The sequence below is a fragment of the Oreochromis aureus genome, linkage group 7, assembly GCF_013358895.1.
Source record: "Oreochromis aureus strain Israel breed Guangdong linkage group 7, ZZ_aureus, whole genome shotgun sequence".
Classification (NCBI taxonomy): Eukaryota; Metazoa; Chordata; class Actinopteri; order Cichliformes; family Cichlidae; genus Oreochromis; species Oreochromis aureus.
The window spans coordinates 45,514,794-45,537,394 of record NC_052948.1 but is presented as its reverse complement, the minus strand read 5'-3'; the positions used below and the strand labels follow the sequence as shown (position 1 = coordinate 45,537,394).

Below are 22,601 nucleotides of genomic sequence, written 5' to 3'. Positions count from 1 at the left end.
AGAAAGGATGAGCAAAAAAAAAGAAAATGAACAAAAGTATAGATTCTGAATACATAGAGACGGCCAAGGGGAAGCACTTCAGAGAGGAAGCACTTTTGGAAAAAAGAAGCTGTGTCTGTCAAAACAGATGGCAACTGGTAAAGAAGATTAGGTGCTGTTACTACTGTCTCCAACGCCACTTCAGACTGATCAACCACCCCCCCAAAACACAGACAAACACACACACACACGACTCTCACAGACCTCCAACTGTTTCTCTCATCCCAGCCCAAAAACCCAGCCAGCACTCGACCCTGTGTCACATTTACACCCTCCTCTTTGTAGAAAACAAGACAGCTGGGATCAGGGCAAGTCTCAATGTTCACAATCATTGTCCCAAATTGTTTTCTAAAGCCACACTTTTTGACAGTTTGCAAAGTTTGAAAACAACTGTCTATTTTAATTGTTTTATATTTGGGAGTTTAAAGATTCATTATAAAACTAAAAAATTAATAAAAAGGATCTTTTTTTAAAGGTGTTAAACAAGGTGTGGGTCATTATGGCCACAGTGGCCGAGGAGTGAATTCTTTCCCACCCTGCCGTCATGTGAGTTATTAAGGTCACATGAATCGAGGGGTGAGTGGGGGTTGAATCGCCTGAGAAGTCGGAGTTGTAGGTGGCTGACAGCTGGTGTCAAAAGCCACCACCTCTGTTCAGCGATGGTCGTTCACAATGGACGTAGATGACCTCTTTCACTCCTCTCTCAAACTATCTTCTCAATGTTCACATCGGTAATGACCCACATCTTTTTTCACAGTTCAGTCACGGTTTTAATAGTGGGTCAAAAACCCTCAGGACCACCAAGTGGACAACCCCACTCTGGGTTAAATACTTCCATCAGTAGTATCGCCTCTTGGATGAGCCTTCAGTTCAAACACTCAAGACTTGTTACATATCAAAAACTGAAGTTGTGGCTTGATAGGTGTGTGGAAAGAAATGAATGTAACACAAAAAAAACTGCCCAAAATTGCAACTTCCTTTCAAAAGACGTCTGGTGTGTGCTTGGACTAAGCCAGACTAAATGTCATCCAGTTTTTATGCTCACCTAATATAATTATGTGCTGAGGCTAGCTTCAAAAAGGCAAATGAATGCACTTTCCAAAATGTCAACACTTCCTTCGGGCAACTTCATGCTTAATGCATGTGTTTTGTTTCTCTAGGAGTGTGTGCGGGAGCTCACAGACCACCTGAAAGCACATCACATCACATCTCAGCATGTTTGTGACCAACACAGATAGGCATTAAAACAAAATAACATAAAAAAGAAAAAGAATCCACAGACAAGAGACATCTTATGTCATCAGTTGGTTGGTTTATTTATCATTAGCAATGACACCAAATGTACTCTACTGTTTTCACTTGCTATTATCGGAGATGCATTTTGAATTGTAAACAGTGATAATGATACTCCTTACAAGCAGTGTATGACCAGGGAAAAGAGCAGACTGTGCTCTCGCTCACCTAATTTTTTTTATTTTTTTTAAACAATACATGTCATCTTATAGTTTTGAGTCTCTCATATTTACATAGATACAGCCGGGTCCCACGTTCATCACCAGCAGGGACTTGTTTGGCTTTTTTTGTTTTTTTTGTTTCATTTTTTTTAAATGTGCTATCACATATTTTTCTTAAAGAATTATATTTACAACCATATTGCCCCCCTCCCCCAGCTGCCTGCTGCCGGGGGGGAGGGGAGAGTTAACACACAGTTAGAATCACTTGCTTAAACTACTTATGCTTCTTGAAAGTTTACGCTGTAAGTCAACCTTATAGCTCTAAGTTTTTTTTTTCTCTTAACAAATAAAGTTAATACAGAGCTCAAGCTGTTCCGTCTTCCCCATTTAAAAAATGACCAAAGAAACAAACCAAATATCATATTAAAATAAAATAAAAAATAAAAAGAAACAATAAAATATTGCACTTAAAAGTTCAGGACAGCACTGGACCTGTTTGGTGGTTAAATAGAACAGTGAGAGCTTTCAGCTGAGTGCTTTGGAGGACGTGAGGGAGTCTGCAGAAGCATCCAGCAAGTTAATCTAAATAAATAGCAAACCTTTGTACATGTGAAGCTTTTTTTTTTCTCTGTGAAACGAGCAACCTCTCGTGTATTGCTCAGTATGAACGGGGGAGTGCATGTTGGAACCCTAAAGCATGTAAAAAAACCGTGTATAAAAACAGAAACAGAAAAGCACATAAACTAAGCAGTAACCTGTCATAGCAATGTCCTGAGAATGGTTCCTTGATTAGTCCAAAATGAGCTACAATGTTAAAGGAGATGTTTTTAATCTTCTTCCGCTTGGATTTTCCTTCCTTGTCGTAAACAGTCTATGGAGACGGGAAGCAAGTCGTCTTGGTTTTTTTGTGTGTTTGTAGATTTTAATGTCTTTTCATGTGAGAGAGACACATATTTGCGTTTCGTCACAGCTCCAGTCCTTTTACTACTTATGTGTCGGTGTTCTTTGCCCGTCTTTGTCTTTGTGCTGAACACTCACGTCGTCTTTCCACAGTCTTATGAACAAACTAAGGTGAAAGCCATTTATAGAAGCTTCGAGCGGAAGCAGGGTTTAAACGGATGCGTGTGAAACCAGAGCCACGCCGGTGGCTTTTCATTCAGACATCAGCTTGATTTTTCCTCCTCCGTCACAGAGTCTGATGAGAGAACGTGAAGGAAGAGGACGTCGCGTCGTACCGACAGCTTTGAAGTTGCTTCACAGAGAGAGACGTGATGGAGCAAAGGAGGGAAGTCTCAAAGGAAATAAAGGAAGGGGGTGGAAAAGTGATAAAACAGTACCGGACTGTCTTCGTGTCGCAGGGATTTCTCTTTTTTATGATGCAACTCCTCCTTTACTCCAGTACAACTGGACAAAAACACAAACAAATGGATTTTTTTCTTTGCTGACAATATGAATGAAAAAAGGAGAACGAAAATCAGTGATGAGACAAGCGTCCAGCTCCTGCTCCAGCCCTTGCTCATGGGCGTCTGCATCCATCCATCCACTCATCCACCCATAACTATGTAAACTACATTCCTTTGCAGTGCCATAAGTTTGCCGTGACCTCTCACACCACAACAGCAAATAATGAACAGACTGAAAGACGAAAATAAAAAATAAAGGCAGACAAAGAAGCACACATCCCACCCACTCTACGTATAACTTTTCAAGTCTGGCCTCTTTTTTACTCTCATCATCTTTCTCTTCTCTTCATCTTCTTTTTTTTTTCTAGTCTCTTATGACGAAGATGAAGTTGAAGTGGAGCTAGGCTTTTTTTGGTTGATTAAGTCCAAGTAGAGTTCAGAGCGCAGGAATCTGGGGTATGAGTCCTTCTCCATCAGCCCGTATATCCGCCTCTGAGCTAGGTCAAAGCAGGAGCGTGTCACATTCTGCAGGTTGTCCTTAGTGTGATCTCTAGTGTATGAATCCAGATTTACCTGCAGAGCCAAAATAAGTGAGAATAAGTCCAGGAATAAATGCATGTCTCCTTTACCGTTTTCAAGCCCTTTTTTCCAGGATCAACACAGGCTGCGTTCATTCTCACTCACCTCTTTACAAGACTGGATAGCGATGTATTCTGCAAATATTTTCTTGGCTTTTGAGGCCATCTTGGACTGCGACTTGATCTTCTTGTATTCCTCGCATGCTAGCCAAAATTCCAGATTCTCCTCGCTGAACTCTGTGCGCAGGAAAGCTCTGAATGCTGCCAGACCATCTGAGGGGAAAGCAGAGGGGTGGGAGGGGAAGGAGGAGAATAAACAAGGAGAGAGTTGACTAAAGTGCCATGGCAACCTCAAAGCTGAAGCCCTCCTCAGAGTTTCAGTGTCTAAAAATAACTCGGTGACGGCCTTTTGAGTCATGTGGTTGGAATAAAGTGAATCGTGAAAAAAAAGAGAACCTGAATACAGCAGCGCACATTCAACTGTTCAACCGCCTTTTAAGTGACATCACCCCTGTGACTCTGTAATTCCTTAATATTTGGGGCATGATGGCAATGCTGTTCCTGTGCACAAGCTGCGAATGAACAAAGAAGTGACTGTTTCAGTGTAAAAGGGGGGAAAAAAATAACTATGAGGCACTTTGGTCTTTTTTTTAAAGTTTTGGTCCTGTTAATGATTTAAGGAAGAAGGCATCCAGGAGAGAGAATAGCAGGAAACCTTGTCCTCCCACAGCTCCTGTCTGCACCTTTCCGTTCCCATGAATCACCCACGCTGATAAGCAGAGCCAATGCACGCAGTCATCTCTTACCTCATTCTGGTAAGCAGGAATGAGGTAAGAAGTGGAGGAGAGGAAATTAAAAGAGAGCGAATAAAGAGGCCAGCAAAACCGAATGACTAGCAGATGTAGCGCTGGCGTCATGTCAGCTTTTGGCTTTTGTAAAAGAATCAGGAGCAGATTGTGGGTGATGAATTGTGGAAAACCTCAGAATAGCAGCACAAGAGCGGGATGCCTGTGTTGGTCTCACATTGTCATTCTGTCTCAATTATGAACAGTGTCTTTTGGGATTAGGAAAACTTGCTGAAAGCTGCACGTTTACATAAACAATGTGTATGTGTGTGCATAATGTATATGTCAGTAAGTGCATAGTTTCAGTGCTCATCTACTTCCCTCACCACCTTAAGAATGCACTCTGAGTCTAAAACCATGCTGCACTAAACAGCAATGTAAAACACAAGAATGTCAAACACATGACACAAAAGTCGAGAGAAGAAAGGAAAAAAATCCAGTCACTTACATTTGTGAGCCAGCAGCTTATCAAGCGAGTCCCCCCATTTGAGCGCTTCCTCTGGGGTGGGCCTGCAGATGAAAGCAGAGCGATTCTTTAACAAGCCCATTTCAGCCAGGTTTCTCATTGTGTGACCCATCCGCAGAACTTTGCTGGGCAGGTGAGAGGAAATGCAGATGCAGACACTTCCTCTATCTCTCTATCTCTCACTGCTTCCTTCCACTCTGTGTCTAGTCTCTCACATTCGGTTCTATCTTATGAATGGTCACAACAGCGAGTGCCATGAGTCTGCTCCACTGTAGTGGTGGGGGGAGGCTTTTATAGTTGCATTCAATGCAACTTGGAAGGCAGTGGAGGGGGGGGGGAGTGGCTTCAGCCAGCCAATGAGGATGCGCTGCCTGGTTTAAGACCTCCTACTCATATCGGTATCTGTCTGCCCCCTGCTGCCTCTCATCCTTTTTTTTTTCCTTCTTTTTTTTTGTATCCTGCAATGAAGTATGCCTTTTTAACGGCCAATCTTAGCCCACTGCAATCCACGTGTCAGGCCTTATTTGGGACAATATTTTAGTTTCATAGTATATTCTATTACCTCATCTGACTCGCCAACAAACTTTGTTGCATATTACACTTTTTTCTTGTTCTTACGTCTTTTAAGTAATGACACAAAGACAGATTAACTTCCTTTTTAAATCAGGCAGACCAGATAAGATGCACTGCCACATTTAATGTCAGTATCTGACTTTTTTTTTCCAAGTCACAAAAACTATGATTATTATGGTTATATTAGCTATACCTTGAAGACATTGGGGATGGATATTTTCTGTGCCTAATGACGCCAAATGATCCACACAAATAAATATGAATCTACTCAACTGATGAATATAGTTCACAGAGAATTTAAAGAGCTGCATTATGCCATCCTTCCTTCTGGCATGCCAGCCTTACTCACACACTCTCCCATTCATTTAATTGATGTCAAACTGCAAGCACACTCCCATCTCTGCCCACATGTCTGTCTTCCAAGAGCCAGGTCATCACCAGTTGTGGTGAGATCCAGAAAACCGTCTGACACACACCCACAAGCACACGCTGTCAGGAAGTGGCTACTTACTTGACTGACTTCATAGATTTGTCTAACTTCCCGGCTGGGTTGCTTCCTGGGGACTCATTCCTCCTCCGCAGGAAAGCCAGCCGATTCTTCATGTCTTTGGCCCTGAGTTAAAGAAAGGTAGAAGAGAGGAGGAAGTGATGTGAAGTGAAGGAAGGAAGGAAGGAAGGAAGGAAGGAAGGGTAAGAAAATGAAATGAAGTGGATAGAGAAGGAAGACAAAAAAGGAGACATGGGAAGAAAGTTTGTTGAGTTTCCAAATCCAAAATCCATAACTGAAACAATCCAACGCATGGAATCAGCAATTAAGCTCCACAGTGCTGTAAATCCAATCCATACAAAAGCAAACCAATCAAAAGCCAGAAAACAAGGAGGTAAGCATTATGTACATTCTAGTCTTCAGCCGGATATGTTGGTGTGATGGCACAGAATTCTCCAGCAGCAGATGTCAATTTCCTTTTTTCGCCGCTTCTTGTCAGCGCCTCTCGTGTCAATCTAATTTCTCTAACAGCCTTTCCTGTAGATGTGTCCCTGGCAGGTTCCTCGGCAGGGACTAAACGAATGTGGCAGAGAAGGAGGAGAGAGACTCAGTCCTCACTCCTCTGTTTCATCACGCCATTCTCCATGTGCCTTGAGGGGTTTCTGAGAGAAAACTGACCTAGGGCAAAGGCGCACGGTGACATCCCCAAGTGCTCTGCTGCTTTCATCCAGAAGCAGCACCCAACACCCTCCTGACCGCCCACCTCACCTGTTTCACCTTTCTCCAACCATCTTACACACAGAGACGCCCTGCTGCGCATGCGCCACTTCGAGTCTCAGATAAGGTAGTACACCAGTCCTCTGTACCCATGGGCCCCCCCAGCAGGATTCTGCGTATTCCCATAATCCCATGGTGCATGTCCTGGCTTTTCCTGACCTGGAGCACGTGCTGCCTCATTGGGATGTGACCTCACTCAACACCCATTTCCTGAGTCCCTGCTTTTGATTTCCACTGTGGTTTGACTGGCCTGCTAATAATGCAGCACAACGTTGTGCGCTGGGCTGGCTCTAATCACTGCAAACTGTCCCCCTGCCAACTGACAACCCCCCCAGGAGAGCATGCACACCCCAAATTAAGAAACAGGGCTTCCAGTTATAGACAGCTATCATTCAAACATGCACACACAGGAGGACGGAAGAGCCCGGCACTTGCGGATTAGCACAAATATAGCACGTGAATATTCATGGAGAGTAATAAAAGAACAGACACAGAACCATTTCAAAGAACCCCTCTGCACCTGTGCCAGCTCCTGCCCACTTCACTGGAGCTTTCATGCCAGACAGGTGTTGGAAAACTCAAAGTCTCTACCAGTGTGTTTGCGTATATGTGTATGAAGGGATGAGGGGGCGAATTTTTGCAATGCTTAAAAGTAGCGCCGCGGCTACAGAGAACAAAGTTAGCTGCTGATTTGAGTTTTCCCAAAGGCTGCAGGACAGGTGAAGTAGAAACATGCCTGTACACATGTAACCACATGAGTGCACGAACGGTTGGCAAAATGCTAATCGCTCCTTTAAAATCAACATGAGTGTGACCACAAAAAAGGAGTATTTGCACTCTTCAGACTTATGGCTTCACATGGGGTGCTTGTGGGATAGTCCTGAAAGAATGAAACTGTAAAGAGCTGTAACCTGAAAAAGAAAGTGCTGATGACATCTTTTATTTATTTATGTTTTTCTTGCTTTCATTATGTTTCTGGAAGATGTTTTGAGATGGTAATATTCCTGTTTTAGATTTTTTTTTTTAATTTTATTTTAGTTTGCAGCTGGGATGGGCTCTAGTCTCCCATGAGCCAGGACTGGATAAGCAGAAGGAAATAAATCACAAGATCACAAGCTGCTTCACAGCACACAGTATTCTGATTTCAAGCAAATGAGCAGCAGAGAATTTCTTGTTGAAAAACTTCCTCGTTAGAAAAACTGCATTAGTAGTGATTAATTTCAGCTTGAATAGATAATCAACCCTATATTTTTTTAAAATATAAGCACCAGCCCTTCTTGTCTAAAATCAGATGCAAATGAAAATTCTGGCTACTTTGCTGCATTCCCATGAACTACATCATAAGTGCCCTGATGGAGAAATGCAGCCAGTCTTTGGTACAGTGAAATTAACAGGAACTAAAAGGGCCTGTGTTTATCACTCTTGTGCTACTTTATACTTCCTTTAATGCTAAAATGGTGAAAAATGCAAATGTTCCATGAAAAAAGCACTGTAGCTGAGATATAGATCTAGAAAAATCCATGCGAGAGCCTTTTTTTTTCAGGCCAGGTAACCGGGGAAATGGAAATATCTTTAAGAGAAAGTGACTCATCCAATGATTGAAATAGCACAAGCGCTCTGCATGAAACAAACTCAAATCCAGATGTTTAACTGCTGTACAGGGCGCTCTAACACGGCATCCTCGTGAACCGCTCGAGTCTGAAGGATATTACTGCTGGGAAAGAAAAAGAAAAACCTTGTGCTGTTAAATAAACTCGTAACATCAGGGCAGGGTTTATTAGATGTTTCTATATTTAGTTTGTACCCGAGGCAATTTACGTTTAAGCTGGGCATGTGTTAACATAAAGGAAAGCTCTGTCTTGCAAGTGCATGTGAGTTTAAAAAAAAAAGAAAAAGAAAAAAGAATGGAGTGTTTTATAAGAGCTGAAAAATTCACTCTTCCCATCACAAAGCTGCTTTATGTATTTCTGTCTGGTTTTATACAAGCTGAGCCCATGTGTCAATAATGTGACAATGATGTCACAACAGCGAAAGGAAATGTATGTTTCTCTTCTGCCACCAAGTGGATGCCACTGGATACTGCACACCAAGCAGCTTACATCATCTTCTTAAATGATCTTTCCATCCATTTAAAAAAACAAACAAACAAACTCAAACATAATGCCAGCTGTGGAACAAGTGACACATATTACAAATCTCTATTTAAATCAACGCAACCTGGAGTGCATTAGCACTGCGTTTCTGTGCATGCCTTTCAGTAATTGCAGGAACTCTGCTGCTGCAGCCATGCAATAAATTGCCTGTGTGATTATTTGGTCAGTGGAAGTAAACACCACATCCACCACTTCCAAAAAGGCTTTCATAGTCCTGTTTTTCACTATCTTACAGAGCTAGATTAAGTGATTTGTGCGGATGACTCTTCACAGTCACATTAACGTAAATAATCACCCAAACAAAGGAAAAACATCCTGGTTAAAGCCCCTTTGAACCATTATCACACATAGAAAAAAATAATAAAAGAGCAACATAAAAACATGAAGCAGTTGTAATACTGACAAAGCCTGCTGCTTCTCACATAAAAAGGCAGAAGAAAGTGCAGTTACATAATTTTACGTATCATTTTGTTCAGTCCTGGAGATGGAAAGTCTTCTTGTACTTGAGAAAAGTCACTTAACCATAATACTGTGCTGAACAGTTATCTATCCGCTGCTCTTTGTACCTCTGCTCTTTATGTGTTAATGGTACATACACAGTCGCAGTCCTCACAGCCTCTGACCTTGAGTACCTCTCTATTTAAAGTTCCTCTTTACTGCCTCTCTTGAGCTCTAAATCGGCCTCTAGTCCTTTTCCATATCTATGCTGCTGTTTTTGCTTTATTAAACACAGTGACCACTGCAAAAAGTGAGGCGCAGGTATAATGTGTACACACGCTATGCGCCTGCTTGCGTCTCTGCGAGAGAGAACACTTTTACGTGCTTGAGTGAAGGAACAAGAGGTCTTTTGCGCTGCAATTATCTGCAGGTTTCCATGCTCTTTATTCCCTCTTTGCTTGGCTCACATTAGTCGTACTAATAGCACCCCCCTGGCTATTCCTGGTGTTCTTGAAAGTAGGCCGCACTCTCTGGGAAAGGCTCTTGTAGCACATGGGGAGACAGCTGTAGACAGACATATTGCAGAGCACAGTGTACCATATAAGCACAAGACAAATCCAATCCTCCACTTCATTGCAGTATACCGCTCACTACATTTATCATAATAACTGTGCTTAAACTTTTGTTAAGCCCATATTTGCGCAGGCTTGTTTACTCAAGGCCGTTTGCCTGTGAACTAGATGCTGGACATGACACACAAACAGCGCTGTGCTGGCACATGTGCCTGTTTGTGTATTTGTGTGTGTGTCGCTATAATGGGTCAAGGGTTGTGTCAAAATAACTGAGATTTATGTGGGGAAATTGTAAACACTTGCACTGTAGATTCTTCACTCACGAAACAGTGGTGTCCAGAAACACAAGCCACATTCATCAAGATAATAATCATGGGAATCGTAACCAACAGGAAGTAGCCCTTAAATATTCCTAGAAGAACAATGAAAAAGGGAATTGTCCTAAATTTTGTCTATAAATATAACACCATCACGTCCACCATCTCCCTCAATCAAGGCTAAAAAAAGAGCTCTATTTCAGAGAAACTCACCTTCCTAGCCACAAAGACCACATGAGCAATCCTATTCCTGAAATCCAGGCTGCGTATATTAAGAAAAAGGGACAGCCTCAAGTTAGAAGTAAAAGCTGTTTCCTCCAAAATAGTCTCAGTCCTTCAGCCTCACGGGGGATTCTTTTCCCTCATTGTGACTGTCAAATGAGATCCATGTAGAGGTCAGATAGCTTCCTACCAGCCTAAGAGCAATAATCCATGTGGGACTCAAACCAGCCCCTGCTCACACTTTTCTCAATCTCCCTGCTGATGTTTCTAATTCTCATTAACAACATTCAAACCGCAGTTAAATCCACACACGCCCAACACAATTGCTCTTACCTTTCCAGGTATTTCTCTGAGAAATCAACCATCGTGTGAAGCATGGGTGCCAGCATGAAGGCAGTATGTACTGCATGTGAGTGTGTGTCAAAAGTCCAGGGCTCTGTTTGGCAATCACATTCCTCTAACCCCTGAGAGGCTCTGGTGGAGCTTTATATAGCCCTAAGGGTCTGGAGAAGGCGGACCCTGGGCTCACTCAATCCACATGGACTGTTTAAAGGCAGATTCCCTCAATTGGGGTTTGAGAGACTTGGACTACAATGGAAGAGGGTCTTCTGTACAAGGTGACGAGCTGCATCAGAGCAATTTGCTTAAAGACTTCTTTTCTCTTAGCATGGAGCTACAGTGGCCTCTCAGACTGTGTCACTTGGACCTAAAAACCGTGATAGTAGAAAACAGTTGCACACTTGCTGTCCTGTGTACTGGCTAATATAGACTAAATGTGGACAAGAAAGAAGAATGTGTGCAATCCCACAAGGCTGTATGGAGTACAGGCCAGTGGCTGTATCATGTACAACTAACAAGTATTCAGCACTGCAGTAGAGCTATCACTGCAGGAACCTTTAAACTGTAAATAGAGTTTCAAGGGTAATGGAAAATTGAGGTTTCATCACTGTAATGTACGATAAAAGAGCCCCAGACATGTAAATGTCTTTTTTTGTGGTCTTTGATGTGATTTATTAAGCGGAAATATATAGTTTAGTGTAATAATACATTATCTGCATAACTTGGACTGTTCTTCAAAAATAGGAACTTTAAGAAGTTAATCTCAGCAGTAAATTTGCAAGCGTGTCAGTGGACACTTGGCCAATTCTCACACCACAAAAAATGACTTAGTTCTTGTACCTTGGCACCAATTACAGGGATACTAGTCATTTTGCTGGAAACCGCTTTATCTGTATTATATTTCAGTGACGGCCAATCTCTATCCAGCAATACTAATGAGAACACTGCATATATTCAGTGTAAAATCTATACATAAGTCAGACAGAATGGCAGAAATGACCAGATGCTCATTTGCATTGTTTTTCTAATAACAGTTGCTGAGTATCTTTCTTCATTTTTGTGCCTTTTCCATGTGTGTGCATTTAGCATCTCTTTGAAGTGAAGCTGGATTACCAATTTGGTATTCTGATCCTGAATCTATCAACATGTATCAGATTTATGGATTTTATTGCTACTGGTTTGAAAGTGCTGTCACCATGCAGTGATCCATTGGCTGTGGAATAAAGATGCTAGAAAGAATGCTTATTCGAAGAAAGACCATATTTGTGTCTTTTTTACTATAAATGATGATCAAGCTAATTTAATATGCTTTTTCAAAGAAGAAAGATAAAGCTGTATAGATACATAAGCCATACGTAGACATAAGTATTAGGAACACCTTTACCTAATATGCTTTGGTATTGCTGCAAAAACAGCACTGATCAGCCAAGGCATGGACTCTGTAAGACCTCTAAAGGTCCCCTGTGGTATCTAGCACCTAGACGTTAGTAGCAGAAGTCCTGTGAATTGCGAGGCAGAGTCGCTGCAAGCTAGACCTCTTGCTGCACATCACTCCCAAGTAATTTGATATTTAATTTCTTTCGAGCATGCTTATGCATCATATTTTAATCTATAGCATAGAGATTTTTGGTGAATTCTTATTAATGAGTAGATATTTCCCCTGCTACTGGTCTGCAGTGTGGCATATTAGTAAACGACTGGAAGTGGGTGAAAACTGTATATTCAACAAGAGGCTCGCATCACTGAAAATTTAGAGTCATCCTTATTTTACCGACTGATGGTGACAGAAGAGAGTTTCGTGACTGACTGAAATACAGTTTAAGAACAAAAAACTCTTTTGTTTTCATGCAACCTTCAACAGTGTCAGAACCATGCAGTAGCAATGCTACTTGCTTAGCCTCTAACACACACAGTATGAACCCACTTAAGCTGAAGGCCATGGCACCCAAGAAGAACAACATCCTTACATTAGAGCAAGGACAAAAGCAGAGACTGGTGCAAGATGAATCTCCGCATTTTGACATTTTGACAAATATTGTTTACTTAATGTGGCCCTAATGTCCCACCTTACATCTGAGAAAAATCAAGTACAAATCTTTTGGATTAATCGCAGCGTTTTGAGAATTATTACTTTTTAACTGTAATCATTTTTTTTTTTACTTTCCTTGTATACTTTCCTTGATGCTTTAATATGTCAGTGTGATTGTTGGCCAGTGTAGAAGAGTTCAAACTTAAGAGATATGCTGCATGGATCTAGTTCTATGTATCGTTGCAATACTACAGTATAATATGAACTGCAAATAAATGAAGAGCGCTGCATTACATATTGATTAAAAAAATTACTGTACTTTATCACTGGCCTGTAGACCATGCTTCAAGCTTGCACTTGCCTTGGCTGTGCCAGAAGACAGCATGTGTAGTATTAGATGACAAAGGTTTTTTTCTACCTACTGCAGTCAATCAAGCTATCACATTTTTTTCCAACCAATCTGTTTAGGCACACATTGCTCAGTATTATGAGTTTGCTCCATGTTTGGGGTCTTGAATTGTAAAATAGGCACACCCGATCTATACTCACATTAAAAGTATATTTTATTCCATATTGTATTTTTTTTATGCCTGTTTTATTCAAACATTAAAGACAAGCTGAATAGGTTTGCGACAGCTGACAAACAGGCAACATACTCCAGACCACTGGGAAAAAAATAGCTGAGGAATTTTAATCACTTAATCTGCTCTTTAACTAAACACTACAAAAACGTAACAGGCTCAAGGACAGCTACTGTTTTATTGTATCCAATGTAAGAAATGTGCTTTCATCTTTTCAAAGAGAACGACCAGCCGATGAATCGCTGAGCCTTCAGCGCACACATCTTTCACGCCCATGTGCATTCCCAACATGTACACCTTACTTCTCACCTCAAAGAGAATATGAGACGCGCATATGGTTCCATACACCTCATTTACCGCTTCATTAAGCAGTTGATGAGCAGCATTACACTATGAGCTTTAACTTTTGTCTTTCAAAGTCTATAGCACATTTCTGTATTTGCAGGTCCGTGAACATGTAGATATTATGCGTACAACATTAATTAGTCACATTTACACCCAAGAAGCACATCCACAGTTTTTCTATCTGCCTTAATTCATCTAAATTAAATTTTAAAATGACACTCGACATCTACTGGGTATTTGTCCTAACACTCTCAGTCGTCAATCCATCAATCCAGCCACACAAAGGGTGTGACTGGATTGATGGATTGTTTAATACATTCCATGCTACAGAGGGGTGTGAAATTGTACACTCTGTTGATTACATTAGCATTCAAAGGCTGGTGAATGAACAGGAGGGTTGCCATACTTGCTGTTTTTCTGCTGAGTTGGAAAACTTTTTGCCATGTGCTGATTTTTTTTAATTCTTGGGAAAAGAAAAACATACATGGAAGTACAATATATGAGGTAAAAACAGAGTTTATACAATTCTACTGAGCTTGAACATCAATTATTCTTCAACATAGCATAAACTCTTCTGCAAGCTTTCTTGCCATTTCTTTAAGCAGTCTTTAGGAAAAGTTCTCCAGGCTTCTTCAAAAACATTCAAAGCTCTTTGTATGTTGGCTGCCTTTTGTTCAATTCTCTCACAAGATGATCCCACACTGCTTCAATAATGTTGAAGTCTGGGCTCTGGGGAGACCAACCCATGACTGATAATTGTTTTTTCCAGGTACATTTTTGCTCCATTAGCAATACGTTTGAGATGATTTCCATGCTGAAAAATTAAGCTGTTGCCATCCAAACCTTTTCCATAAGGTATTGCATGGCTGATAAAAATCTGACTTTACTTTTGTGGGTTCATTATTCCATCAGTTTTGACAAGACCTCCAGCACCACTGGGTGAAATGCAGCCCCAAACCAAACCATGACAGAGCTTCCACCGTGTTTCCCAGATGGCTTTAGACACCTACTCTCCTGACCTCCTTTGTATACAATGATGACAGTTGGAATCAAAAATGATCAATGTTGGTTCATCTTTCCATAAAACCTATTGTCACTGATTTTTCAGCCCAGTTCTTAAAATTTGGCATACTTCAGCCTTTTCTCCCTGTTTTGCTTCCTTAAGAATGGCTTCTTGACGGCCAACTTCTGATGAGTTCTGATGAGGCTTTAATGAACAGTAGAAGGATCAACTGAAGGGCCAGGTGCATCTCTCAGGTCCTGCGTCAGGTCTTTGCTGAGCATGACTTTCAGATACTCTTCATCTGATACTGTTCTTTAGGCCTGCTTTGTTTGTCCTACACCTGCTGAGATATGCCAAGATTTTGGCTAGTAGCTATATGAAAATCACCTTGTTGCTGCAAAAATATGAATTTATCCCTGTCAGTTTTTGGCATTTTCTATAGTTTTAACTAAAGAATTGGAAACAATTCAAGTGTCTGTGCAAAAGGTTACTTTGGTTCTTTCTAAAGATGTCTTTTCTGAGTAGACGCAACACTGGTTTATCCCTTGAATTAGGTGCCTTGTTTATCCTGATAATTCATAGGTCAACATTAGGTGGTTTAACAAACAGAAAAACATTCCTCTGAAAATATGTCATGTTATTGAAAGGACTGGACTGAAGGTGAGTGAAAATGCAGCCAACATCTAAGGAAAAACCTCAAAAGACCTTCAGAAAGCCTGAAGAACTAATGCTCAAGATCATTTAAGAAAATAACAAGAAGGTCTAGCTCCTTGGAAGAAAAATATAAAGTAATAAAAGGTCTATCAAGCCTTTAATCTTGATTATGCACCAAAATGTCCACTGCATCGTACCAACTTTGAGTACTGGGAAAGCTTTAGGGCTACCATTGATTGGACATTTCTTTTGACACATCCAAGTGGAAACTCTGCATTTAATTGTCAGATCTGTGTTGTCATGTCATTGGATTACCACTCAAATCGCTTCTCCTTCTCACACATAAATAAAGTCTGCATTTAAAATCTAAATAGCAATGCTCTGTTTTTCATCTATTGTCTTAAAGTTGCACCAGGGTAATTGAGAAGAAAATCCTTACAGGTTTCTAAATGAGCAAACACACAACGGGACAACATACATGGAACACTATGGACATATTCATATATGATTTGAATACTCACAGGTTCTTAGATTTCTTCTTCTTGGTTCCTCCGGGGCCGACCTCGCAGCTACAGGGGGATCCGGCACTCAACTGAGGGGAGAGGAAGGAGAGGACACACTGCATCATCCACCCTCCACACAGAAAGAGGGCCCTGCAGGCTCCTGCAGAGACTGTAGCAAGCTCCGACTACCTCCAATTGGCTATGACTACCCAATTGGCTAGGAAGCAAGTAAGTCCGTGGAGTGTCCTTATCAAAAGCAAGGCTAGTCCAGGTAACACATACAGCCAGCCTCCAAAATGGTTATTCCATAGCAGCAGTCCACATTGTAAATCCCACAGTGCTCTTTGAGGTGTGTGCCTGTATCTCACGGGTACACTTGGTGTTTGTCTGGGCATAACAAAGTAAGGAAATCTGTGAGAGTGGGAGAGTGTGAAAGACTACAGCTGTTGTTTCTGTTGGCCTCCAACTGTGCCCTAGGTTTGAAGTGTTGAGCCAAGACTCCGGGTTTCACATTACACGTTCTGCCAACCCACCATTTTGATTGGTTAAGGGAAAAAGGAAGTTGCTTCAGGGTGGAGAAGGGGTCAATCTCCACTAATCTGATGGTCTGAAACTGCCCCCATTGTATGTGTGAGTGAGGCTCTGAATAATGAGCCATTGTATTACAGCAATACACATCTGAGCTAGATACTGGCCAGCTGGTAACAGATGGCGTGTGTTTTCTATCTTTGAGGACCCCCAGCTTGCGTTTCAACCTTGAGAGTGAGAGCTTTTTCTGTTTTTCTTTGTTTTTTCTTTACAAATTTTGGCAGTCCCACAGTTCTTAAACATCCTGTGAAGCTTTTACTTTGGTGAAATAAAGAAATTCTTCTAGAAATGCAGCAACAAAACTGAAGATATACTATTCGTATTTTTTTTTTTTGCCTACCATGAATTCTTTCGAGCCCATATTAGCTGTCAGACCTCAAGCCCACCACAGCAGCTGTTTCCTATCAATCGAGGAAGCTACACATTTTTTTGTCTCCTTCAAGCCTGTGCTAAATCAAAAGTTACAATTTAAACGAAATAGCTTTCCAGATCCTTAAACACTTCTGTCAAGGTTACTTAAAGGTTAAAAATGCAATAAACCAATTGGGTTCCTCAGTGGTATAACAGAAACATACTGGTGGTAGTGTTATTAAATGATTAGTTTCAAACTGTCTGTCCAGTTGCGTGCATACAGCTAGAATGGCTACATTGTGCTTGTACCATTATTATTGTATTTAACAATAATGCGTAGTCTCAAGGGCAAACACTTCCTGCTTTATGCATCCTTCCACACTGAACCACCCTACATATACCAGCTGCCAAACTATATCCTGTCGTGCTTTGGCATTATTGTTTCTGCTCGAAGTTGAATAATGTATTGATCTACTGAAGTGACTGACAGCTCTAAACACTGCCAAAACAAGGCGGAGAAATACGCTCGATTTAACTTAACTGCTGTTGTACATCATTTTTCTAGCTGGTAGCTTATTCTGACATCCTCAGCTTTCTGTCAGCAGGACAACACAGAAACTGCTGAAGCTGATGTGAGCGAGTACAACGTGTCAGTGCCTCCTTCCCTCAGAGCAGATTTGATACTACAGATTGCATAGCTTTTTTTTTTTTTTTATCACCTTTAGTACCTGTGAGTGGATTTGTCTCCTCAAAGCCTCAGTTACAGATGGAACATGTCTCCTACACTCTTTTAATAACTCCTTCCTTTAACAAAGATTAAGGTTGTCACTGTGTGCAGTGCAGAGTGATGCACTCCAAGCATTCAGATTAAAGTCATAGTTGAATGTGAAAGGTGAGTGAGAATATGTTGTAGGAGATATCTAAAAATAAGCACAATCCAAGAGCAAAGACAAAATTGTGATGTGCGTCTGCGTAAGGCTTCATTTTATGGGCAAAATAAGAACATTGTATTTGGTTATGTAGACTGGGGCACTGATCGATTTCAACATCACAAAAACATGTTTTTAAATATTAAACTGACACTTAGTCAGAGTCTATCTTGATTGTTACTTCATGTCCATTTTGTTCAATGCCATTCAACATCTAATACCAGTAAACACCAGTGATGTTTACTCTGTGATAAGCAAAACTTACACAACAGAATCAAACTACAAACATAGTCCATGCATTATGTATTTATTTATTTAGTCTGGAAAGAGATTATGTCACTGAGGTTCATGGGAGAAACCAGAATCTAATCATTAATCTCGGAGTAACGGAACAACAGGGCAGCCCCAGTCTCCATAGAGCCATCAATGATGCTTCCCCCTGAAATTACAGGACACAGCTGGAAAAAGACTCAGACTTTGCCCTCTTCAAAGAAACTTGTCCTCATGCCAGGTGATGTTTAACTAGACTACTGTTTCACCTAAATGAGTGCAGAGGGGTGTATATGTGATCTTTTGCTACAATCTGGATTTTTCATCCAAATACATGCCAACCCTTTAAATTAATTAGCACCTGCTGCTGAACATATCTGGAGAGGTAGTCTGCCTAAAACATTAATGTGGATGGCATCCAAGCTCAAACAGGGCTCACACATAGATCACAAAATAAAATATATTCTGACACCTGAAAATGATAAGTATTTTTCACCTCTTACCTCCCCTCTACACACACACGCGCGCACACATACACACACACATACAGAGTGCCAAACCTCCTGTCTACACCCAACAGCAGCACCGCAAATCAAGAAATATGACTCTGTGATGTCAGTGGAAAGTTAGTTAGAAGGGAGGAGTGTCTTCAGTTGCAACACCATAATTTCACACAGGATAAAAATGCCCTTCTACCTTCCATTTAATTTCTATTCATGAGGGTGAGGGTGCAATCTACAGGAACACACTGACTAAACTCTACATAAGAGGAAGTCATTATGGGTTTCAACAAATTACTACTTGTCTACATGAATATAAGTCTTTCATAGGAAAAAGCGTCAGAGCAACAGGGACGTTTATGACACCTATGTTTTAAATAAATGATATGCAAACATTTTTTATGAGGCCATGGTCCTGTCATCCAGTGAAAAATATTACAGTTTGTTGATATAAGCTACCTGCAAACCTGTGGAATATTAGCACTAAGCACCATCTGACTTTATGTGTAATCCCCAAAGAGCCTAGCACTATCAATACAAAGAATTTAGTTTTGAGTAGTAAAAAAATGCAATATGAAAGCATTAAAAATGTATTCTTTACTATTATTTCTACTCTTCTTCTGTTTTGCTCCTTTTCCTCTTTGTTCCTTTTGATAGCCCAAGCCCAACTTCACACCCGCACACGGTACACACACATATACACACAACTGTGTGCCTGGCAATGGTCAGTGGAGCATAACAAAAGTATGAGGCTTTTCTAAAAATAGCCTTGGTGGGCGAGTCTCTGTGAGAACAAACTTAACTGAAGACAGCAAGAAAACACAGAATTAGCCAAAGACCACACGGCGAGATAGCCCCCTGATGCACGGGATGCACATGTTGGCACGCTGTTACGGATTGCAGGACAGCTGTGTAGATACAAAGTTTAACAGACTTCGTGACACATGTGCCTTTGGAGGCCATTGTGTGTACTTATATATGTATGCACGTGTGAAACAAATAACATAGGCAAACATGTTCTGGAGAGTTCTAAATAAGGTTTCAAATGTTCATAAAAAGACACCCATGCTCGTGGCATGTCTGCTCAGTAAACATCAAAGGAGAATATGTGTGTGCCACACTGGGACAAAAACTATTTGCCTTCAGTTCAATAAACTGTTCATTCTTCAGCTCCACACCACCGACAAACACACTGTAAGAACAATATTATAAACACAGCTCAGAAGGATTCCTGACCCAGACTCAGCCCAGACTCCAAATCCGCCCCCAACCTAAAACCCTAGAGGTGAATAAATGAATCTTGGTCTTTGTGTATTTAAACTACTTTTTGGCTTTTCATGCCCTGCTGCTTTTTCTTCATCAGCCCTCCTCAGACTGCTTCCTTCCATTTCAGCCCCCTGTTTCTTTGTCTGTTTGACCACAAACTGACAAGCCAGTGTCTGAACAATCCACTCCAACTAGTAAAGCATTAGATTGGTGCTGCGTGTCAGAGTCTAGCTTCCTGGCATTGTGTGGCAGTGCTGCACAAGTGTTTATGTGGCATACCCCATTCACAGTGATCTAATGATGCTGTAAAAACCTTGCATCACTGCCCTGCTCTGAACCTGGTTTTCCAGAAGCTCTGATGCGAGTCAGCTTTGAGAAGTAAACACAGTTTTCCCAACTGTACCGGTACTAAAATATTAGCGGTTTAGATAGCTGGGTGTTGTAGGCTTTAGGCTATAACAGCAACAAAAAAAAAAAGATTCCCTGAAGATTAAAGTGTTATTTTTAAGCACATGAAAGCCACAGAATTCAGAAAAAAGAGGACTTTTTTCACATGACTGTCTGCCTGATTCCAGACCAGTCTGCACAGTTTTTAATCTGGGTTGACTTTTATTGGTATAATCCTACTTGTGCATTCAAAACTTGTCATCTGAACACCAAAATGCAATCATGCAATGAATATAACATAACAGCTCAGAATTTATTTCTATCTTCAAATCCTCACCTAAAATCACTCTATGAGCTGTTTTAGATTTCACTGTGATAACATAGCAAAGCACAAAGCAGACAAAAGGAAAGGGCCAGGCATCACTAGCATGAGCTGCAAAATGCAAAATTACAGCATGCTTCTTTATATTACAAATTCATTCATTCATTAGCCTTCCTCATGTGGCAAGCAAAACGCTTGCTTCAGGGAACTGGAAAACTGGAAAAACGGTTTATGCAGTTTATGCAACTGGATAAAATTGCATATTAGGCATTTGGTTTTGTGGTTTTTGTTCTCCTGTTTCTTTGTTAAATGTGAGCTTTTGCCTTTTTTCCTTTATATACTGTTGTATTTTCTGGCAGCTATAAACAATCCATTGTTCCTTCAGTGGTCCTTGGAGAGAGCAGAGTTTGCTGTTTTTTGTCTCTAGTCACCTATTTTTTTCCAAGTCTCTGGCATAAATCTGTGCAGATACTTTCAAGGGCAAAAAAAATGGCCAAGATAATCATCAAACAAGCAGCCTGTGTCTGGTGATTTGCCTGGGTTATGAAAGCCCGTTATGCAAATGGCCTATTATTACTTTTCAAAATAGAACCAGTGACGCACAATTATATTCATGCAAGTATATTAAAAAACATCTATTGAAGATAGTTTCACATAAAGGTCCCTACTTAGTGTAAAGATGTATTTTCTAACTCCAGGACCTCCGCAGGAAAGTACTACTCGACAATTAGCTTTGCTTAATTTGAGGCAGACGACCGCATTTTATCACTCCGAATCATAATTATTTTTTTTAATTATCTCTCCTAGGTTTTCTCAGTAATTGTAGTGTAATATCAACACACACACTGAAAACAAATAATCTAAAACTAATCTAAATTCAATTAAAGAAATCATACTTGATAATTAGAGGTCAAAAATTATAATGAACACGCTTTGATTAAAATAATCATTTGGAATGTGCTTTGGCACTGCTATTAGACTATTTTTATCATTCCTTCATGTGCAACACAGGCTATTTGGCGAAAAGATATTATAAGGTAATCGTACGTGCTAAATTTTATTCGACTTTTTTTTTTATCTCTGGAAGGGAAATCAGTGATTAGACACTGCATTGGACTTAAGGTGTAATAAAAGACAACTGGTTATGTTCCAAAACAATTATCTCTGCAAAAATTGTTGAAAAGTGTTTAAGTGGAAGAACTCAAAGTGACAACAGAGATGATATTGTATAGAGGGGTGATTCAGATCGTGTTCCATGTCAACTTTCCATTAAGTGAACATCCAATGCATTTTCAGAGTGAAAACTACCCTTAACTAAATAAAAGAGAAATGAACTAAATTCAGAGCATAAGGAAATTAGAGATCATTTCAGATTAAACACTAAAGTTAAATGTTACAACTGACAACATAGTGCTAAAAAAGATGAAGTCTTTAATTCTGGCATGTTAAACCATTTATATAGTTAAGTTTGATTGGGTGACCTGTGTCTGAAGAGAAAAACAAGATAGAGAGAATATTGTAAACAATTATTCATATTCATAAACACGATGCTTTCAGTGCTTCTTTTGGTATGACATTTTCTTCCCACAGTTCTTTTATGGCTTTGTATTAAAAGCTCTGAGAAAATATTTTTAGATGCCTCTATCATTCTTTATGCGTTATTATATAACTGCTTCAATTACTGTTTTTCCAGCTTCCTTTATAAATGATAGGAAATAATCTTGTGGTCTTCCCAGTGGCTGCATGATGTTTATCTGCATTCATCTGTCAGAATGTGTATACTTGTTGGTGTAACTGAATGGTAACATACACTCTAACACTCACCCACCCATACAGTACAATGGGACTACTACAATTATCAGAAATATCTCTGAATAAACTCAGTGACCAGCAGACAGGATACTGACTCATTCCTACTCTAACTACATTATGAAAGCGGTTACAATAGGTGCATTGTCTGAGTGTGTGCTTGTGCTTGTGTGTGTGAGTGAGGATGTCTGGGTATATTGAATGCTTGATCTGATTCTTCCCTGCCTCCTGTTATTCAGCACCTCTCCGGAGATGGCTGCTTCCTGCATTAGTACTTCCCATGTCATGGTATGTTAATGAACAATGCTAGGACAACGTCACTCTTTTGAGCTGCTCTGACAAGATGTCAGGTTACTGAGGCCTAGGACTGGTGCTACCCATTAAAATTTTATTGACATTTT

The 22,601-nt window shown here is 40.5% G+C and overlaps 1 protein-coding gene across 6 annotated transcripts in view; it reads right to left on the bottom strand.

Annotated features, from left to right (window-relative positions):
* Positions 1-1,331: 1,331 nt before the first annotated feature.
* Positions 1,332-22,601, bottom strand: part of rgs3a (regulator of G protein signaling 3a) — a 130,831-nt gene continuing 109,561 nt past the window's right edge. For 5 of the 6 annotated variants that reach the window (XM_039614803.1, XM_039614804.1, XM_031754703.2 and 2 more), the window contains 5 exons: positions 15,797-15,867; positions 5,870-5,971; positions 4,768-4,829; positions 3,581-3,747; positions 1,332-3,469 (listed from right to left, as the gene is read on the bottom strand). In XM_039614803.1, the coding sequence (XP_039470737.1) occupies positions 3,269-3,469; positions 3,581-3,747; positions 4,768-4,829; positions 5,870-5,971; positions 15,797-15,867 (603 nt within the window). In that variant the 3' untranslated portion in view covers positions 1,332-3,268. Of the gene's footprint in view, positions 3,470-3,580; positions 3,748-4,767; positions 4,830-5,869; positions 5,972-10,657; positions 10,785-15,796; positions 15,868-22,601 lie in introns of those variants that run through there. The other variant, XM_031754705.2, reaches the window with a different exon arrangement.